The 19,183-nt window shown below is 43.9% G+C and overlaps 1 protein-coding gene across 2 annotated transcripts in view; it reads right to left on the bottom strand.

Annotated features, from left to right (window-relative positions):
- The window catches only part of LOC141112680 (uncharacterized), a 170,866-nt gene that overhangs the window by 7,277 nt on the left and 144,406 nt on the right, over positions 1-19,183 (bottom strand). Inside the window, exons 24-32 of one of the 2 annotated variants that reach the window (XM_073605677.1) lie at positions 19,031-19,103; positions 18,260-18,441; positions 16,029-16,236; positions 10,654-10,792; positions 10,428-10,561; positions 8,275-8,428; positions 7,686-7,799; positions 7,022-7,117; positions 6,218-6,358 (exon numbers count right to left, since the gene is read on the bottom strand). In XM_073605677.1, the coding sequence (XP_073461778.1) occupies positions 6,218-6,358; positions 7,022-7,117; positions 7,686-7,799; positions 8,275-8,428; positions 10,428-10,561; positions 10,654-10,792; positions 16,029-16,236; positions 18,260-18,441; positions 19,031-19,103 (1,241 nt within the window). The remainder of the gene's footprint in view (positions 1-6,217; positions 6,359-7,021; positions 7,118-7,685; positions 7,800-8,274; positions 8,429-10,427; positions 10,562-10,653; positions 10,793-16,028; positions 16,237-18,259; positions 18,442-19,030; positions 19,104-19,183) is intronic. The other variant, XM_073605680.1, reaches the window with a different exon arrangement.

Here is a 19,183-nt window from a genome sequence, read left to right as displayed (position 1 = left end):
GAGGTTTCATCCTCTGCTCCCTCTGCGACGGCTGGATAAGTTCAGCCACCTTACCCTTGTAACGTGGATCAAGAAGGGTTGCCAGCCAGTACTGATCCCTCTCCTTGATACCACAAATTCGAGGGTCCTTTCGCAGGCTTTGCAGAGTCAGGGAGCCCATGCAGCGTAGGTTTGCTGAGGCATTCGGTCCGGAGTCCTCTGGGTCACTAAGGACGACCTGATCCGCAGCCACCTCCTGCCAGCCACGTACAAGTCCATGGGTTTCTGGGGACTGGAAACGATCCCTTCGAAGACTGCTGCTGATGCTGAGTGCTAGGCTCCACCTCCATGCTGACACAATCCTCATCCTCCTCCTGTGAGATCGGCGGGCCTGCAGGAATACTGTCTGGATAAAGGGGGCTTTGAGAGGTAAGTGCCCTGTCCATTATTCCATGCAGCGTGTGCTCCAACAGGTAGACAGGAGGGACAGTATCACTGATGCATGCACTGTCACTGCTCACCATCCTCGTGGCCTCCTCAAATGGTGAGGACAGTGCATGCATCCTTGATCATGAGCCACTGGCGTGGCGAAAAAAAGCCTAGCTTCCCTGACCCTGTCCTGGTGCCATACTCGCACAGGTAGTCATTGATAGCCCTCTGCTATGTGTGCAGCCGCTGCAGCATTGCCAACGTTGAGTTCCACCTGGTGGGCATGTCACAGATGAGGCGGTTCTTGGGCAGGTTGCATTTTTTTTGGAGGTCAGCCAGCCGAGCAGTGGCATTATATGACCGGCGGAAACACCTACAGACTTTCCTGGCCTGCCTCAGGAGATCCTATAAGCCCGGGTACCTGCACAAGAACCGCTGCACCACCAAATGAAGGACATGAGCCAAACAGGGAACATGGGTGAAGTGTCCCTGTCGGAGGGCGGAGAGGAGGTTGGTGCCATTGTCGCAAACCACCATTCCTGGCTGAAGCTGGCGTGGCATCATCCACCTCTGAGCCTGCCCCTGCAGAGCTGCCAGAATCTTTGCCCCAGTGTGGCTCCTGTCCCCTAAGCAGACCAACTCAAGCACCACATGGCATCTTTTTGCCTGAGTGCTTGCATAGCCCCTAGAACGCCTACGGAGCACCGCTGGTTCTGAGGACAAATCTGCACAGGAAGAGTCCATAGAGGAAGAAGAAGAGGAGGGGGTGGAGGAGAGAGGTGTGGCAGAATCACCACTACCAGCATTTTGGAGGTGTGGTGGTGGAACAAACTCCAACAATACTGCACCCTGTCCTGCATCCTTCCCAGCTGCCAGCAGGGTTACCCAGTGCGCCGTGAAAGAAAGGTAACGTCCCTGTCCATGCCTGCTGGACCATGAGTCAGCGGTAATATGCACCTTACCGCTGACCGCCCTGTCTAACGAGGCCAAGACATTGCCTTCCACATGTCGGTAGAGAGCCGGAATGGCCTTCTGAGAAAAAAATTGGCATTTGCATTTGGGAACCTGCCACTGAGGTACCGCACATTCCACAAATTCTGGAAAGGGGGCAGAGTCTACCAGCTGAAAAGGCAGCAGTTGGAGTGCTAGCAAATTATTCAAACTAGCATTCAGCCGCTAAGCATGTGGATGGCTGGGACCAAATTTCTTTTGCCAGTTTAGCAACAGGGTAGGGAAATTTGCCTGCTACAATCGGATGTTGGTGTACCGCTAGCAGATTGCCCAGAAGTGCTTGGGACACCTATTTCTACATCTTCATTCCTCTCAGTGCAGGTCTCTGAGAGGACTGAAGTTATAGTGGGGTTGGAGATCCCAGCTGATGAGGAGCAAGGAGAGGTCCGCCTTGTTCTTTGGTGTGGGTCTTTTAAGTACTGTTGCCAACGGACTGCATGGAAGCTCGACACATGTCTGGGCTTTAAGCCTAGTTTTTGCAAAGACAGGCATGATGATTGCACAACTGTGGGCTGGGTTTAGATTCCCCTCAGGAAGAGAGCTCAGGGCTCACACTTGGGAACAGCTCCACCCTACAGGCAGGTGGCCTGGTGTAGGAGTCGGGAGGGCTTTCAGGTGGAGACGGCTCCACGAAAGAGAGACAGGCGGTCCCTAGAAGTCTGAGCGTGTATGTCTGCCGGAGGCAGATGTGGCCCGCGACCAAGCAGCACGCAGCTGAGCAAGTAAGCTCCAGGAGTGAGTTTGACTAAGTAAGAGTGGGTGAGCTGGGAGGCTGAAGTTTTCTGTTAACCAATGATGGTGCAACTCCCTGCGAGGGAAGACTTTCTGTGAAGTTTGTTTTGTTTAAATAAAATTGGGCTGCCACGCTCTTAAAAATACAGTCTAGACTAACCAGTGTTCCTGAAAACGCATACACCACTTGAGCATAATCACCCCAGATCGTTACACTATATATATATATATATATATATATATATATATATATATATATATATATATATATATATATATATATATATATATATATATATATATATATATATATATATATATATATATTTTTTTATTTTATTTATTTATTTTTTTTCAAAAAGACTACAGCGCACACATACAAAAATGACATTTAACTCCTGCAAGGCTATTTAAAACACCTGAGCATATTCAGAAAATATGGGAATTTAGTTACACCATATGGCCATATAATGCTAAGCCCACTACTACGTCAAAGTACCCCATAGTTATTGGGTCCTACGGTATCCATAGAACGGAAGATCCTGCTTCTCTGAACCATGGGAGAAATACACTCTATAGAACTAAAGGACTCCTCCTATAACACAGGTCGACACTAATAAGAGGCAATGATAGGGGGTGGGGTGCTCCAGCCCCCCATTTTTTAGTTTCCCCTCAAATCTTTGTTTGTCTATTGTATGGATCCTGACCGAATGCCTTTGGGCTGGAGCACCCCACCCCCCAACATTGCCTCTTATTTGTGTCCACCTCTGTTATAGGATTCCTTTAGTTCTCCCATATAGAGGAGTGTATTTCTCCCATGGTTCAGAGAAGCAGGACCTTCCATTCTATGGATAGCGTAGGACCCACTGATAATGGGGTACTTTGACGTAGTAGTGGGCTTAGCACTATATGGTCATATGGTGTAACTAAATCCCCATATTTTCTGAATATGCTCAAGTGTTTTAAATAGCCTTGCAGGAGTTAAATGTCATTTTTGTATGTGTGCGCTGTCATCTTTTGTTTTGTCTGTATGGTCTCATGGCTGCACCATCTTTAATGCATTTTTTAGGGTGTGCCCCCAAATCTTTGTATAGTGTATATTTGCACTGTTTTGCTGCTCTTGGCTGAGGGCAATTAACATTTGCTTCACATTCACTTATGTATATACTGCACTGTGTTATTGTAAGAATAGGATGTATTGCTATGCTGTCTATTTTCTCTCAGGTGTTTTTGCACCCATTAAGTCTTCCTTGGCTAAGGAGAGACAGCGACCTTCGTTTGTATAATACTGCTAACATTTTCTATTTTTTCAGGTGTATATAGTAGATTGTTTGGTGATAAGTCTTCTGTTATTGTGTTTCTCCCTTGTTGTTGGGTGGTACGCCACACGTAAAATTGTAAATATTGTCTTTTATTTATCTGCCCTTGTGTGAACTGCCACTTGCCTATGTACATATACAATGTATACTTACTTCATGTGGTAAGCCACATGTACGGTTATCTGGTTTATCCTTCCTTGTTACCCTACCTATCCAGTTTTTGCCAGTACATTCACTCAGGATTGAGACTTCCATTTTTTTTCCCGAGACGTAGTTTCCTAGGCAGGGGGAGGATGTAGCACCCTGGTGTTTAGGCAGGGTTGCTAGTAAAATTTAGTTTGCCAGGTGTTCATTTTCCTGGTTAATTGTTAGAAGATCAATTAATTCCCCTCTAATTCTGAAATTGCTGCACCTATTCTCTTCTGCCACTAGGTGGCACTGTGGCTGGTGACATTAGAATGACAGGGGGCTTTGCAAAGTCAGTATGAATGGATGGGATGTCACAGTTAATTGGCAGAGATTTTTTTAGTCCCTTGGCCTGCTGCAAGAGCCTATTTATTTGGGTGGAGTCAGGTGATCGTGGATTCTTTGCCACCTGGACGGCTGTCTAGGTGGATGTGTGTTCTGTTGCCCCAGGCTGCTAGGACGGAAGCCTGAGGCCTATCCTGGGGACACCTGGCTGCTAGGCTGCCTGAGGCCTATCCAGGAGCAGGAGAAGCAGCGTAGGGTTGGGACTGCAGGATTGGAGTCAAATCCAACCAAGTTGAGAAGGTTCAGCCGGATAGGGAACCAGTTGTGGTCGGAGGTAGAAGGGAAGCTGTCGCCTCTAAGGGACCATCCATCTTCCTACCGGAGACTACAGTGAGTAAGCTCGAGCAAGTACCAGAGCAGTCTTCTCACCAGCCGGGGACGGTGAAGAAGTGGGAAAGCTTCAGCAAGTGCCAAGCTAGGGACCCAGCAGGATAGTGGGGGTGACTCTTGAGGAGTATACAGCAGGATAGCTGTGGAAGAGCTCAGGGGGATCCAGTGAGGACTGGGATCTGGAAGTCTAGTGAGAGACTGGGAGCTCAGTGAGTGAAGATTTACAATGAGATACCTAGAGATTAGAGACAGACTGTTCTGTGTTACCAAGAGTTATTGCGTCTGGGGGGGGGGGGGTCGGGGCCCTTGCTACATACAAAATATATACTAGAACCATCACCCAATGTGAAAACCCAAAAAAAGAAATAAGGGGTGCATTTATCAAAAAAATTTAAACAGCTGTTTGTCCATCGAAATTACATGTAAATTCATTCTATGCAAGTGGACAAAATTACTATGCAGATCGAGGATGTGTGAATGGGGATAATACCACATTACAGCCACTAGATGGCACTCACTATCATAGGAAATAAGCATGATCCTCAGCTCCATCTAGTAGCCATATTGTAGTGTTTTCCCCATTCACACTGTTTTTTTTTTCAATAAGTAACATTCAGTCTGTGGCGAATATAGGCTGAGAATATTCAATTTAGCACCCATTTGCACAGAACTAATTTACATGCATTTTCGATAAAAGAGCAGCTATGCAAACTTTTTTAAGAAACAAACCCCCTAAGTGCTAGCACAGCATTTAATATGCGATTATAACACAATAAATAAAAATAATAGAACCAAGTGCATTCAAAGTCCAACAAAAATACATTCTTATTTCAATCACTCTTAATATACCAGCAATCTTCATGTAATTTCCAACCCAAAGTGAATTCACCCCTCACCACCTTAGACTGAAAACGCACTCATGAGATATTTTACTTCTCTGTTATGGAAAGGCAAATACTTGTACGTTCTGTTAGATCCCATGGCTAAACTCCTTCAGCTGGACATGCTCCTCTCAGTTGCATAACCCCTCCATCACGGTCTCACAGGGGCCGTACAGCGTGCAAAGCTACCGCCACGTACAGCTGCCCATCGAAATGAATAGGAAGAGACATTGTATGCGGTTGGGCACTGGTGTTTGGGTAAAGCATCCACATGTGCACTGACATATTCTCCAGACTTATGCCCCGTACACACGATCGGATTTTCTGGCTGGAAATGTTGGATGTGAGCTTGTTGGCGGTAAGTCCGACCCTGTGTATGCTCCATCGGACAAATGTTGTTGGACTTTCCGCCAACAAATGTTGGCTAGCATGTTCTCAAATTTTCCGCCAACAAATGTGTGTTGTCGGACTTTCCGATCGTGTGTACACAAGTCCATCAGACAAAAGTCCAAAGTACAAACACGCATGCTCAGAATCAAGGATGAGCCGGAAGCGCTCGGTCTGTAAAACTAGCGTTCGTAATGTAGATATCACATGACCATTGAACTTCCTTTTTATCGGCTCGCCGCACGTCTTGTACGCAACTACGTTCGTAATTGTTGGCCAACATTTGTGTGACCGTGTGTATGCAAGACAAGTTGGAGCCAACACCCTTAAAACAAAATTCCACTGGTATACGCCAGTGTGCCTGTGAGTGCTTTGTGTAAACACCAGCATACAACCACGTACAACTGCCTCTGCCCAGTCATCTCAAGGGGCGGCTGTATAAGGTTGCAGAGGGTAGGCTCTGCATACTGTATGGCCCGTTTGGCCATGTGCATGAAGCCATAGGATACATCTAAGACACCGGACATGAAAAGCATTAAGTGGCAGAGATCCCCTTTACACACTGGAGCCATCTGCAATCTATGATATCAGTGGAGCCGTATGAAGCAAGTCTCTTACCGAGGGGATAATCCAGCCGCATTCCTGCTCCACCACACCGGTCATGAACTCAACTGGATTGTTCTCTTTTTCTGCCAATATCTGCTCTGCAGGTTTTGGGAGGAAGACGCCATCGACAGTTACTGGGGGAGTAAGAAAATGCTGCAGAGACAGAAAATGGAAGTGTTATTCATGACGACACTCCAATGCTTGAGCATGCTGAAACTATCACTATCATCACAGGTGATGACTGGATTCAGTGGTAGAGGTCCACATACCAACAGTTTGGTAAAATGCCTTGGAGTCAATATGGAAAACCAATGGTTTTTGGTGGTTTTTAAAGGCAAAATGTTTCCTGAGAATTTTGGAAACTTCTCCTGGACCCATTCTTGTGCCAAAAAAATGGCCCCTCATTAGCTGTGGACATGACAATAAACACTGAGGAACATAGGAGCCCCAACCCTTTACCAAAATAGTCATGTGATCACAAAGTTATGTCAGATCTGGAATGGTTATCACATGGCTTTGTTAGAAAACTATACTATGCCATTATTTTGTTGTTTAAGCTAATTTTACCATGGTGAAATTTTATGCTAATTTCAACATACTTTCAGCAAAAAGGTCAGTTTGTATGAAAACAGGGCCAGATCCAACTCAATATACAAACTTTGCTTTACATATCTGCCAAACGTATTTCTGATGAAATGGATGACCACCTACACTAAATGACACAATGGCCGATCCTCTGAATGAGATCCATTGGGTTTGATGACACTTGTGGTAACCAGCTATGAAAGGGCATTATAAAAGGTGAAAATACAATACCATAGCAGCACTTATGGAAAGAATTTCCTCTTCAGATAGTGCTTTCAGACAATCCACCAATGACACCACATCACAGCCGGAAATGTTGGCGATTATCTGCAACAGCAAGATGGCGTCTGATTACAGGACAGTGGAAACTCAGTCAGCTGTGATGTCATTTCTGAATAGATAGAAAATCTCATCCTAATGTGAAACAGTTTGTGCACCATGACAGAATCTCTCTCTCTCTCCCCCATCTCTATCCTCTGTTCCCCCCCCCCCTATTTCCTCATCTCTGTCCCCCATCTCTTCATCTGTCCTCTCTCTCTCCCCCATCACCTTATCTGTCCTCTCTCCCTCATCTCCTCATCTCTGTCCTCTCTCCCCATCTCTATCCTATTCTCTCATCTTTATCCTCCTCCTTCTCTATTACATTTTCTCATTCCTCCACCTCAGCTCTATCTGCTCTTCCCCTCTCTATCCTCTTCCATCCTTCTCATTTCTATCCTCTCTTTTTCTCTGTCCTCTTCCCACCTTCTCTTTGATGATTCCAATCCATCATTCAAAGCTTGGACATTTGACCTTCTGACCTCCAATAGTTATTACTTCAGTAACAACCAGACAGGTAATTTCACCGCTCAGTGTGTATGGATTTCGCATATCTGCCATCAGCGCCGGTACTTACATTCCGCACAAAGATGGTCTGCTCGGCAGACTTGGTGAACATCCCTGGAACAAGGGCCGCACCACTCTCAGCGATGGCTCGGTGGAACAAGCCCTTGGCTAGTGGAGACAAGACCTGAAAGAAGACAGGAAGAGATTAGCTACAATGTATCGCATTCATGTGACTTGCCTGTAGTGCAGGCTCCAGGGCTGTCATCCTCATCCATGCTCTATTATGTTGAGGAAACTAGTACTGAGAGAAATATGAAGGCTGGTAATGCTGACCTCCTTAGGATGCCAGCTTCTTGGTTGTTTGTGGTTTTGTTTCTTTGAGATGCTGCCCGGGACCAGTAAGCAGATCATAAAATTGATAGAACTCTTTATTTGTTCCAAGTCAAAGCCTTAGAAAGTACTGAAGCCATTGGATCAGCATGACTGCAGCCAGAGATAGTGTTCTCATTAGAGGTCAACAGCTAGGTGACTTACTAGGTACTGAAGGGAGGATGATGGTTTTGGAGTCGGCACTTTTAAAAAAAACAAGTCCGATTTGGCAGCTCCCGCAAATTTCACGTTTTTTTATCCTATAGAAAAAAAGTTTCCTCTATAGTTACCAATGCAGAAACACTCATCCCACCAGCGGACTCTCCAAATATGGTGACAGAGTCTCGGTCGCCCCCGAAATCCGCAATGTTCTCTTTCACCCAGCGCAGTGCCTCCACCTGATCCAGGAATCCATAATTTCCTGGAGCTTGGCTGTCCCCGGAGCTGAAAAACAAAATGTTCCAGAGATCATGCGACAGTTCAATAAAAAAATAGTCTTCTAGAATAAAGCCACGCCTCCTAATGGCACCATTCACAGTCTCCTCTTCTGCTTCCAGTCGTCTGGCAGGTTGTATTCAAATGAGGAGAAAATGGCTACGTTAGTTCTTTTCCGGGGCCATGTACCTCCTGAAGTTCTGAGAGAATGAATATTACAATTTGTCAAAACATTCAGCTGTTCTAGAGATACAGGCATCTGAACTTATATGTAAATCTTGACTTTTTCTGTATAAGTCAAGCCAGGCCCCACCCCCTACCACCTCCTGAGTCTCACTATTAGTCCTATTATTGCTTGGCATCTTCAATCCAGATTAATGTTGTCAGGCAGAGCTCCTTGTGGCGCAAAAAATTTATCTAACTATGAACAAGGAGCATGCAGCGTGACTGCAAGAAAATAAAAAAAATCAGCATGGCTCCTGATTATGTCACAATTTTTCCACAAATTTCTCCAGCATACTTGAAAGTATATAAGTATGTAAAACAAAATTCATGAATTGTAAAAAAGTTAATAAAGTTTAAAAAGTTTAAAACGAAACGTTTGTATAAAATAAAAATGTTTTTTTTTTCACCATTTTAGACTATTAGCCCTCGTTCACATTGACTGCGGCTTCGAAATCATGCATTCTTCCCATTTTAGTCCATAAGGCAACTTATAGAAAACCTTGATGCAGAGTGAAATGGCGCGTACACACGATCAGAATTTCGGCCCGCAAAAGACTGATGAGTTTTTCGTTGGAAAATGCGACCGTGTGTATGCTCCATCGGACTTTTGCTGGCCGAATTCCAGCCAGCAAAAGATTGAGAGCATGCTCTCAATTATTCGGTCGGAAAAAGTTCCTATCCGAAAATGCGATCGTCTGTGGCAATTCCGACGCGCAAAATTCCTACGCATGCTCGGAAACAATTTGACGCATTCTCAGAAGCATTGAACTTAATTTTCTCGGCTCCACGTAGTGTTGTACGTCACCGCATTCTTGGCGGTCGAAAGTTCAGAGAACTTTTGTGTGACCGTGCGTATGCAAGGCAAACTTGAGCGGAATTCCATCGGAAAAACCATCCAAGATGCTTTTGTGTACGCGGCATTGATGAACGTAATGAATATTACTTTATCCGAAGTTCCGAATTATCCGAAATAACGAATACCGTATCTAAACGAATGGAACGTAACGAATTAATAATAAAAACGATTATTTATTTATTTTTTTAAAATTATCATTATCTTTTTCCGACAAGAAGTCCGATCGTGTGTACGCGGCAAAACAATAAAAAATTATTTATTTTTAGTCTATCAGGCAACTCTATGCAAAAAGAAACCCTACGAGCAGAGAAAAATAAGACATTTTTTTACATTTTAGTCTGTTAGTTAAAGCGGAGTTCCACACAAAAATGGAACCTCCGCTTTTTGGAACCCTCCCCCTTCCGGTGTCACATTTGGCACCTTTCAGGGGGGAGGGGGGTGCAGATACCTGTATAATACAGGAATAGACTCCCGCGGGAGTCACGCCCCCTCCCGTTCCCCCCCGCTGTCTCCTGGAAAACACACAGGTCCCAGGAGACAGCGGGGACGCGCAGCGCGACTCGTGCATGCGCAGTAGGGAACTGGGAAGTGAAGCCGCAACACTTCACTTCCTGATTCCATCACCAAGGATGGCGGCGGCAGCTTGCCGAGAGCCGAACCTGGGACAGGTAAGTGGCCATTTATTAAAAGTCAGCAGCTGCAGTATTTGTAGCTGCTGGCTTTTAATAATTTTTTTTTTTAGGTGGACCTCCTCTTTAACTCATTAAAAAAAAAAAAAAAAAAAAAACCCTATGGGCAGTGTAAAAAAAAAAATAAATAAAAAATAATACTATTATGAATGAAAAAAGTGAAAGATCTTCCTAGAACTTCAGCTGCCAGAATCTCTGGACCAACTGATCGCTCTGAGAGATGTGTATGGTGCGTTACCTGAAGAATCCCGGAATCCCCAGGCGGTACTGGATGGAAACAACAATGACATTTTCGTGGGCGCTCAGCGCAACACCTTCAAACATAAAGGCTCCTCCTATAGCGAATGCACCGCCGTGAATGAACACCATCACCTGGTGAGAATCAATAAAAGATTTATATAGATATATATGTATTTCCCGACTACAATCCAGCAATATCTGCCATAATTTGCAGCCAGACTCACCGGTAGTTTGGCGTCCTGTCCGCGGTCAGCCGGAGTGAAGATATTGAGGTACAGGCAGTCCTCGGATGTGGCTGGGAAGGTAAGTTTGGCTTTGAATATTTTCTGCATACTTTTTATGATGTCCGTGCTCTGCAGACACCTGAAAGAGAGAAAATATGGAAATCAGATCAGAATTCAGTGATGAGTGACCGGGCCGAGGCAAGAGAGGCACCCCCCTAAGCTGCAACACCATTTTTTATTAAACCTAATAGTAAATATTTATTATATTGCAGCTTACAAACTCCTAGATGCTGTGGCTTCAATTGTTTTCTTTGGGCTTTCGATCTTTTATTTTCATCTGGTGATCTAGCCAGTAAGTCTGTTTTTCAACAGAATGAGCTGTCTTGCAGATGTAGCAGTTAGGGGGTTGAGACAAAGCATCTATTACTGACAGGGGTGCTTACAATGATTCGTTTTTATTATGTAAAACTTTTATCCCAAAAGGAACAAAACTGTTTGCTGTAACTGCTTATAAGGTGTCAGCTGGAGTTTGGTTTCCATTTGTTAGTGTATTTAGTGTCCCCTCCCCCCCAGACTGACAATACTGCCGTCCAAAGGTGTCTCTGTTCCTTCATCCAGAGTGGGGGCGCTCTAATACAGATGGCCAGATCACCCGATGAAAACAAAAAGTGAAAAAAAAAAGTCTAGAAAACGAATGCAGCCACCACATCTAAATGATTGGCAAGTTGCAATATATTACATTTTTTAGTTTTGGTTTTAATACTGCTTTAAAGGATTAGACAACTGCTGTATTGTAAAATAGAACTGAATAGAAGGGAGATAAGATTATCAAGACTGCTGAGCTCTCTAGTGAAGGTGAAATCTGGTTTAGGCAGTTTAACCACTTCAGCCCCAGAAGGTTTTATCCCCTTTATGACCAGGCCATTTTTGCGATACGGCACTGCGTTACTTTAACTGACAATTGCACAGTTGTGCGACGCTGTACCCAAACAAAACGTATTTTTTTTCCCCACAAATAGAGCTTTCTTTTGGTGGTATTGATCACCTCTGTGGTTTTTAATTTTTTGCGCTATGAACAAAAAAGCTACAATTTTGAAAAAAAAATTTAAATTTCTTCATCAGTTTAGGCAATATGTATTCCGTTACATCTTTTTTTAACAAAAAAATCTCAATAAGCATATATTGATTGGTTTGCGCAAAAGTTATCGCATCCCAAAACTAGAGGAGGATAAATCGGACACTTAACTGACATTTTTGACACTTTTTTGGGAACCAGTGTTACTAATAGAGTGATCAGTGCTAAAAATACACATGGTCACTGTACTAATGACATTGGCAGGGAAAGAGGTTAACATGAGGGGCGATCAAAGGGTTAAGTGTGTCCCTAGGGGATGCTTTCTAACTGTGTGGGGGATGGACCGACTGGAAGAACACAGCGATCAGTGTTCCTGCTTAGCAGGAACACAAGATCACTGTGTACTTCTCTGTCAGAACGGCAATCTGCCTTGTTTTAGTTCATAGGTTTACATAGGCAGATCATCATTCTGCCTTTCTGGGGAACGAACGGCGGGTCCCAGTGGACCAGCTGACTGGCTCCCCCCTCGCATGCTCCCGCTATCTATGGCACGAAACAATGTAATAGAGCCACCCTACTGCAGTATATCTGCGATGGGCAGTCGTTTAGTAGTTAAACAGAACGTCAAAACAGACAGTCCGGCTTGCTTTGCAAATTGCAATAAATGGTTTATAAAAAACAAAAAAAACAAAAAACACACAACATTACTACAAAATAAAACACATTTGTTTATAAACATAAAAAGTAGAAGTAAAAAGAACCTAAAATCTGTTTTTATTCTTTGTTTTATTTATTTAGTTATGTCTGTGTATATAGTAAATATCTATCTTAGTTCAGTGACAGTTGTTGGCACAAAGGTGACAGAAAAGTTGCTGACATTCCGAAATTCTCACATTAGAGGACTGAGCTGCACAATATCCTGATATTATGTGACAGTTCAGGGACAATGATGATACATAAATGGTAGAAGACGATTCTGGTGTTTGGGCCGGCTGGTGTCACACTGAAGAGGCCGACCACCCGATCTATTCCTGATAATACAATGTAGACATGTGCAATTTGTTTCGTTCCAAATTCATTTAACGAATTTCGACAAATTTGTTAATTTGGAAATGTCCAAATTAACAAAGACCCCTTTCATTTAGTTTTCCGAAAATTCTGAAATTTGAAAATTCGAAAACCCAAAAATTCGAAAATCTGAAAAAATAGCTTAACCATTAAATTATAGGTATTGGAATTTCCTTTCAAATTTCTGTTAGTGAACGTAATGAATACGAATTTATCCGAAGTTACGAATTATCCGAAATAACGAATGCCATATCTAAACGAATGGAACGTAACAAATTAATAATAAAAACTATTATTATTTTTTTTAACGAATTAACGGCATTCGTTATTTCGGATAATTCGTAACTTCGGATAAATTCGTATTCATTACGTTCACTAACAGCCAAATTTGAAAGGAAATTCCAATACCTATAATTTAATAGTTATTATTAGTAATTTATTCTTTAGAATATTCTTTCTTATTTTCAAAGTTACGCATTGCGATCATAACAAATAACCCGAAAAAAGAAAAAAAAACAAAAAACGAAAAGGAACTAATTTTTGCGGCAGTGCACATGTCTAATACAATGTAACAAGCCAATGGCTGGCTGGAACAGGAAATGTAACTTTGTATCCATTGTAATATATTATTGTATTAAAGTAGATGGAAACCAGGACTGGATGGCATTTGCTTTGCTCTGCACTGTGGCAATTGTTTTTTTTAGTATAAAGTCCTGATTTTTCCTATCCTGGTGCTGCTGATCTCCTGCAACCTCGTTTATCCACTTCCTGTCTACATGCACTCACTCCAGTGTAAGGTGCACATCATTGCTCTGGACTGGCCCTCCAGTGGGATCAGTTCACCGTACAGTAGGACCTTCACCCTTCTGATCTACTGGATATCATTGTGCACCCTCCACCCTTCTTACAGACAAATTTTTTGTTGTACTTTTCTCACACACAACACAACCCTGAAATTCCTCTATTGTTAACTAGGCAAGATTGGCTTTGCAGCAACTGTAGCCTCCTGGGATACCTACCTCATGCATCCCAAGAGGCCTGTGGGTATTCTACTGCACATGCACGGCAACTGAACTTGTAACAGTCACTAAAGGTAGTCATACATAACTCTTGGTAACACAGAACAGTTCTTCTCTTATCTCACAGTATCCCACTGTAGGTCTTCACTCACTGAGCTCCCAGTCTCTCACCAGACTTCCAGATCCCAGTCGTCACCGGATCTCCTGAGCTCTTCCACAGCTAAACCCGCTGTATACTCCTCAAGCGTCACCCACGGTAACCCGCTGTGTCCCTTGGCTTGGCACTCGCTGAAGCTTTCCCACTTCTTCACTGTCCCCGGCTGGTGAGAAGACTGCTCTGGTACTTGCTCAAGCTTACTCACAGTAGTCTCCGGTAATAAGGTGGATGGACCCTTAGTGGCAACTGCTTCCCCTTTACCTCCGACCACAACTGGTTCCCCGTCCGGCTGAACATTTGCAGCACGGTTGGACTCCAATCCTGCAGTCCCAACCCTACGCTGCTTTACCTGCTTCTGGATAGGCCTCAGGCAGCCAGGTGTTCCCGGGATAGGCCTCTGGCTTCCTAGCAACCTGGGGCAACATAACACACGTCCACCTAGACAGCCATCCAGGTGGCACAGAACCCTGATCACCTGACTGCACCCAAATAAATAGGCTCTCCCAGCAGGCCAAGGGACTAAAGAAACCCCTGCCAATTGGCTGCGACGCCCATCCATTCATGATCTGACTGTGCTAAGCCCCTGTCAATCTAATGTCACCAGCCACAATGCCACCTAGTGACAGAAGAGAAAAGGTGCAGCAATTCCAGAATTAGAGAGGAATAAGTGGATCTTCTAACAATTAGCCAGGACAATTACTACCTGGCAAACTAAATTTGTTAGCAACCCTACCTAAACACCAGGGTACTACATCAGAATATTACACAAGACCAATAAAAAAAAAAAAAAAAGGATTTTTATTACAGAAATGTTGGCTTACTGTAAAGTATGTCCATGTACAGTATGCACTCAATACTTAGTCGGGGCTCCTTTCGCATGAATTACTGCATCAATGCGGTGTGGCATGGAGGCGATCAGCCTGTGGCACTGCTGAGGTGTTATGGAAGCCTTGGTTGCTTTGATAGCGGCCTTCAGCTCATCTACATTGTTGGGTCTGGTGTCTCTCAACTTCCTCTTGACAATACCCCACAGATTCTCTATGGGGTTTAGGTCAGACTTTGGACTTGATAAAACACAGTTGACCAACACCAGCAGATGACATGGCTCCCCAAATCATCACGGCTGTGGAAAATGTTGCATTTCATTTGGAAATCGAGGTCCCAGAGTCTGGAGAAACAGTGGAAAGGCACAGAATTCAAGTTGCATGAGGTCCAGTGTGAAGTTTCCACAGTCAGTGATGATTTGGGGAGACATGTCATCTGCTGGTGTTGGTCCACTGTGTTTACTCAGGTCCAAAGTCACCGCAGCCCTCTACCAGGAAATTCTAGAGCACTTCAGGCTTCCCTCTGCTGACCAGCTTTATGGAGATGCTAATTTAATTTTCCAGCAGGACTTGGCACCTGCCCATACTACCAAAAGTACCAATACCTGGTTTAATGATCATGATATCACTATGCTTGATTTCTCAGCAAACTCGCCTGACCTAAACCCCCAGAGAATCTCTGGGTTATTGTCAGGAAGATAAGAGACACCAGACCCAACAATGCAGATGAGCTGAAGGTCGCTATCAAAAAAACCTGGGCTTCCATAACACCTCAGCAGTGCCACAGGCTGATCGCCTCCATGCAATGCCACATTGATGCATTAATTCATGCAAAAGGAGCCCTGACCAAGTATTGATTGCATACTATACTGTACATGGACATACTTTTCAGTAAGCCGACATTTCTGTATTTAAAATCCTTTTTTTTTGGTCTTATGTAATATTCAGATTTTCTGAGATACTGAATTTGGGGTTTTCACTAGCTGTAAGCCATAATCATCAAAATAGAAAGAAAGAAATGCTTGAAATATATCACTCTGTGTAATGCATCTATAAAAAAATGTAGAAGTTTCACTTTTTGAATTACTGAAATAAATTAACTTTTTGATGATATTCTAATTTTATGAGATGCACCTGTACTTAAATATCAGTTTTACTATCTTTAGGTAGAGAATCGGTAACCATGAGCAGCACCTGGACAATTACCTCTTCTCTCCCACCAGTGTACTTACATGGGAGGCTGTTTGGTGGCCTCTCTAACCCCATTCCAGCCTTTTGGGGGTCCTGATGCTGCAAAACGTAGCGGTCCCACTGGAGGCTCAGCGAAAGGGACCCCATAGAAGGCATGAACCTGTCTGTCCGTGTCTTTGACCTTCACCGTTTTGCCGAGCAGTTTGCCGTACCGTGTACCCACCAGGGGCCTTCCATCCTCGCCTCCTGCTATCAAAGCAAAAAAGACACAATTAACTGAGTGATATCACTGCAAAGAAGGGAGCAGGAAAATGGCCAGAGGGAAAATTCTCAGATTTACGCATTGTAAGGAGAAGAACTTCATCTGATTGAAGAAGCAGCACATGAATTCCCAATAATGAGTCCTCAGTTTGCTGCTTTCCATTATCATCACTAAATAATGGCTAAGAGATTGGGAGACAAGGCCAGCGGCTGTTGCATGATGGGAGCAGAGTTCTTTTTTCCTGGTTTAGACCTGTGACATGATGACACGGCAGATGAACAAAACATTTGTAACTTTTGCACACGTACCTGGCTGTTGGAGGAGGACTTGAATGTTACAAATAGGATTTTTGTTTTTCTACACACAGAGCAGATATCCTCTGCACAGATCTCACCAAATGTTTCAGAGGTCTGCAGTGCCATAAACCCACATTTATAGATCTGTAGATAGGAGATGTGCATACAGGGGCCAGAAAAATAGAAACTCACTACCAGGGCAACATCTGGCTCCAGTGAGGACTGAAAAGCATGTGAAGAGATTGCAGCATTTGCTGTGTTGAGGATTGTACACGTTGGCTGTGTATGGGGGACAGTGAGGACTGTGGAGTATTGCAAATGATGTTGAGTCTCGGTCGGTCAGATCCCTCTCACCCAGTATCCCCGTCCTCTCACATACCCCATGGCTGCTACAAAACAGTCTCAGAGAACCTGACACACACTATGCAGGTCAGTTTGCAGCTCACCAGGACTATTACATAGCTCCCAACTGTCCCTGATTTGGAGCAATGTCCCTCTGTCCCTCTTTCCTCCTCATTTGTCCCTCATTTTGGTCTGATCTATATAGATGTATATAAAATGCACTTTTTATCTTTCAAAAAGTGTTTCCCAGCGCTAAACCTTTTATCCAAATTCTAAATTGCTGCATTTGTAAATTTTAAAAGCCAATATAAAGGAATAGTAGTGGTAAAAAAAAAGCACTTGTGGATTTAATTCACTTTTTTTTGGTTAATTCACCTTTAAGGGGGTGTTGCAGGGGGCGTGTGCTATGCCTACATACACTTGCCAGTAGGTGTCCCCCATTCCCATTTCAAAATTTTGGGAGGTATGCTATTATATATAAACAATACAGAGGAGTCCCCAGTACAATCTCAAGCCGCAGCAGTCAGTGTGCCCCTCTGTACATAGTGGCAGTCAGTGTGCCCCTCTGTACATAGTGGCAGTCAGTGTGCCCCTACCCTATGTAATGCTCTCAGCTGCACGCAGGCCGGATATCAGCAGGCAGCACAGCACAGCTCCTTCACTCCTCATCTCATCTTTGGGGTAAATGGCAGGGGGGAGTTGGTACTAGCTGCAGAGGCTGTCACTAATTGACTGAGAAGGATTTTTTATCTATATGAGGAAACGATGGGAAGTTTTTCCTATAAAAAGGACTGTAGATTGCCCAGGCTGACCTGCTGAACAATGACATTCCCCTCTCCCATAAAAGTCTGCACAGGGTTGTCAGCCCAGGTACGAGGAGATACTGGAGGTGTGAAGATGCAATACTGTATACACAGGAACAGCATATCGAATGAGGAGCGCCCTCAGCAGGCACAGAGCTGTACTGCAACTATAAACTATGCTCTGTCAATGGGGCTGAGTGTCCACTAACTTCAGAAGGGGCTCGTAGGTTGCAGAACACAAAATCGTGTGACTTCATTTGTGAGACCTAAGTTCCCCGGCCATCCCTGCACAGCTCTGTACACCTCCTGTGTCCATTATGAGGGATTCCCACCATCCCTGTGCAGAGTTCCCGGTTCTGTACACTTGCTGTGCCCATTATGAGGCTGTCTTGGGGGTGGAGCTGAGAACACTATTACAGAATCTCCAAGAGATAAGAAATACAAACCAGCTCGTCTCCACCCACAATGAAGTAACAGCCTTTAGTCACATTGGACTTTACTCATCTTGAAAATGCTTTAGAATGGTGATTTGCTTATATACTGTATGATCCAAGGGTTCTAAAGCTCACCATGCTCCGCTGCCTCCTGTGCCATCTTCTGGATTTTTCCTGGGAGAATTTTGTTCCAAAATTCATATTTTGTGTCTTTCAGTCTCTGAGCGGCTTTCTGTTTTGGGTGAATATCAATCTGCAGATAATCTTCATCCTGGTCATACCGTGGCCACTCAGCCAGGCCGGGTCCATTCGGGTCACTAAAATACGGATGATGAACAGAAACTATAATCAGTATATAAGGAAGAGGATAACTCTGCACCAGAGGAGCTTACACTCTAAAATTCACACAACAGTCACACACTATTATTAGTATAAATGTATATAGCTCTGACACACAGTATATTGTAGTGCTGTACAGATAACACTGAGCCAGTCACATCAGTCTCTGCAGCAGAAGAGCTTACACTCGAGTAGTACAGACTGGTAGATGTCCCAATGGCGTTTGTGGATTATGGGAGGAAACATTATCACAGGCAAGGCATACATACACTATATGGATAATATTAGGAAAGGAAACAAAGACCCCAACATTGTAAACCAAGAATGTTATCCACCAAGGCACTGTGAAGGGCTCTCTCCCCCAGCTGCTGAGTGTGCACAACATTATGAAATAAGAGAACTATTTATGGTCATAAATAAGCCTTCACCATTTATAATCATTTATGACTGGATATTCACATTCTTGTATAAGCTCAACCATGACTGGTTCTCTTTAATTCTGGACCAATGAGGTCAGGCCCTACATTGGCGTCTCCAATACTGCAGCCCCAATTATTGGAGTCTTACCCAGTCCGAGCGAAGTTGGCCCAGTATTTCATGATGTTCTTACTGAGAACCTTTTCGTCTTCCTCCGTCTGGCCTGGTGGAGAAAAGAGAAAAGTGACAAAATCTGGAAGCTTCTACAGACACCGAGATACAACAAAGTGATAGCCGGATATC

Source organism: Aquarana catesbeiana, linkage group LG11 (genome assembly GCF_042186555.1).
Source record: "Aquarana catesbeiana isolate 2022-GZ linkage group LG11, ASM4218655v1, whole genome shotgun sequence".
Lineage (NCBI taxonomy): Eukaryota > Metazoa > Chordata > Amphibia > Anura > Ranidae > Aquarana > Aquarana catesbeiana.
The sequence above is the reverse complement of the archived record's forward strand: the minus strand, read 5'-3'. Positions and strand labels throughout refer to the sequence as shown.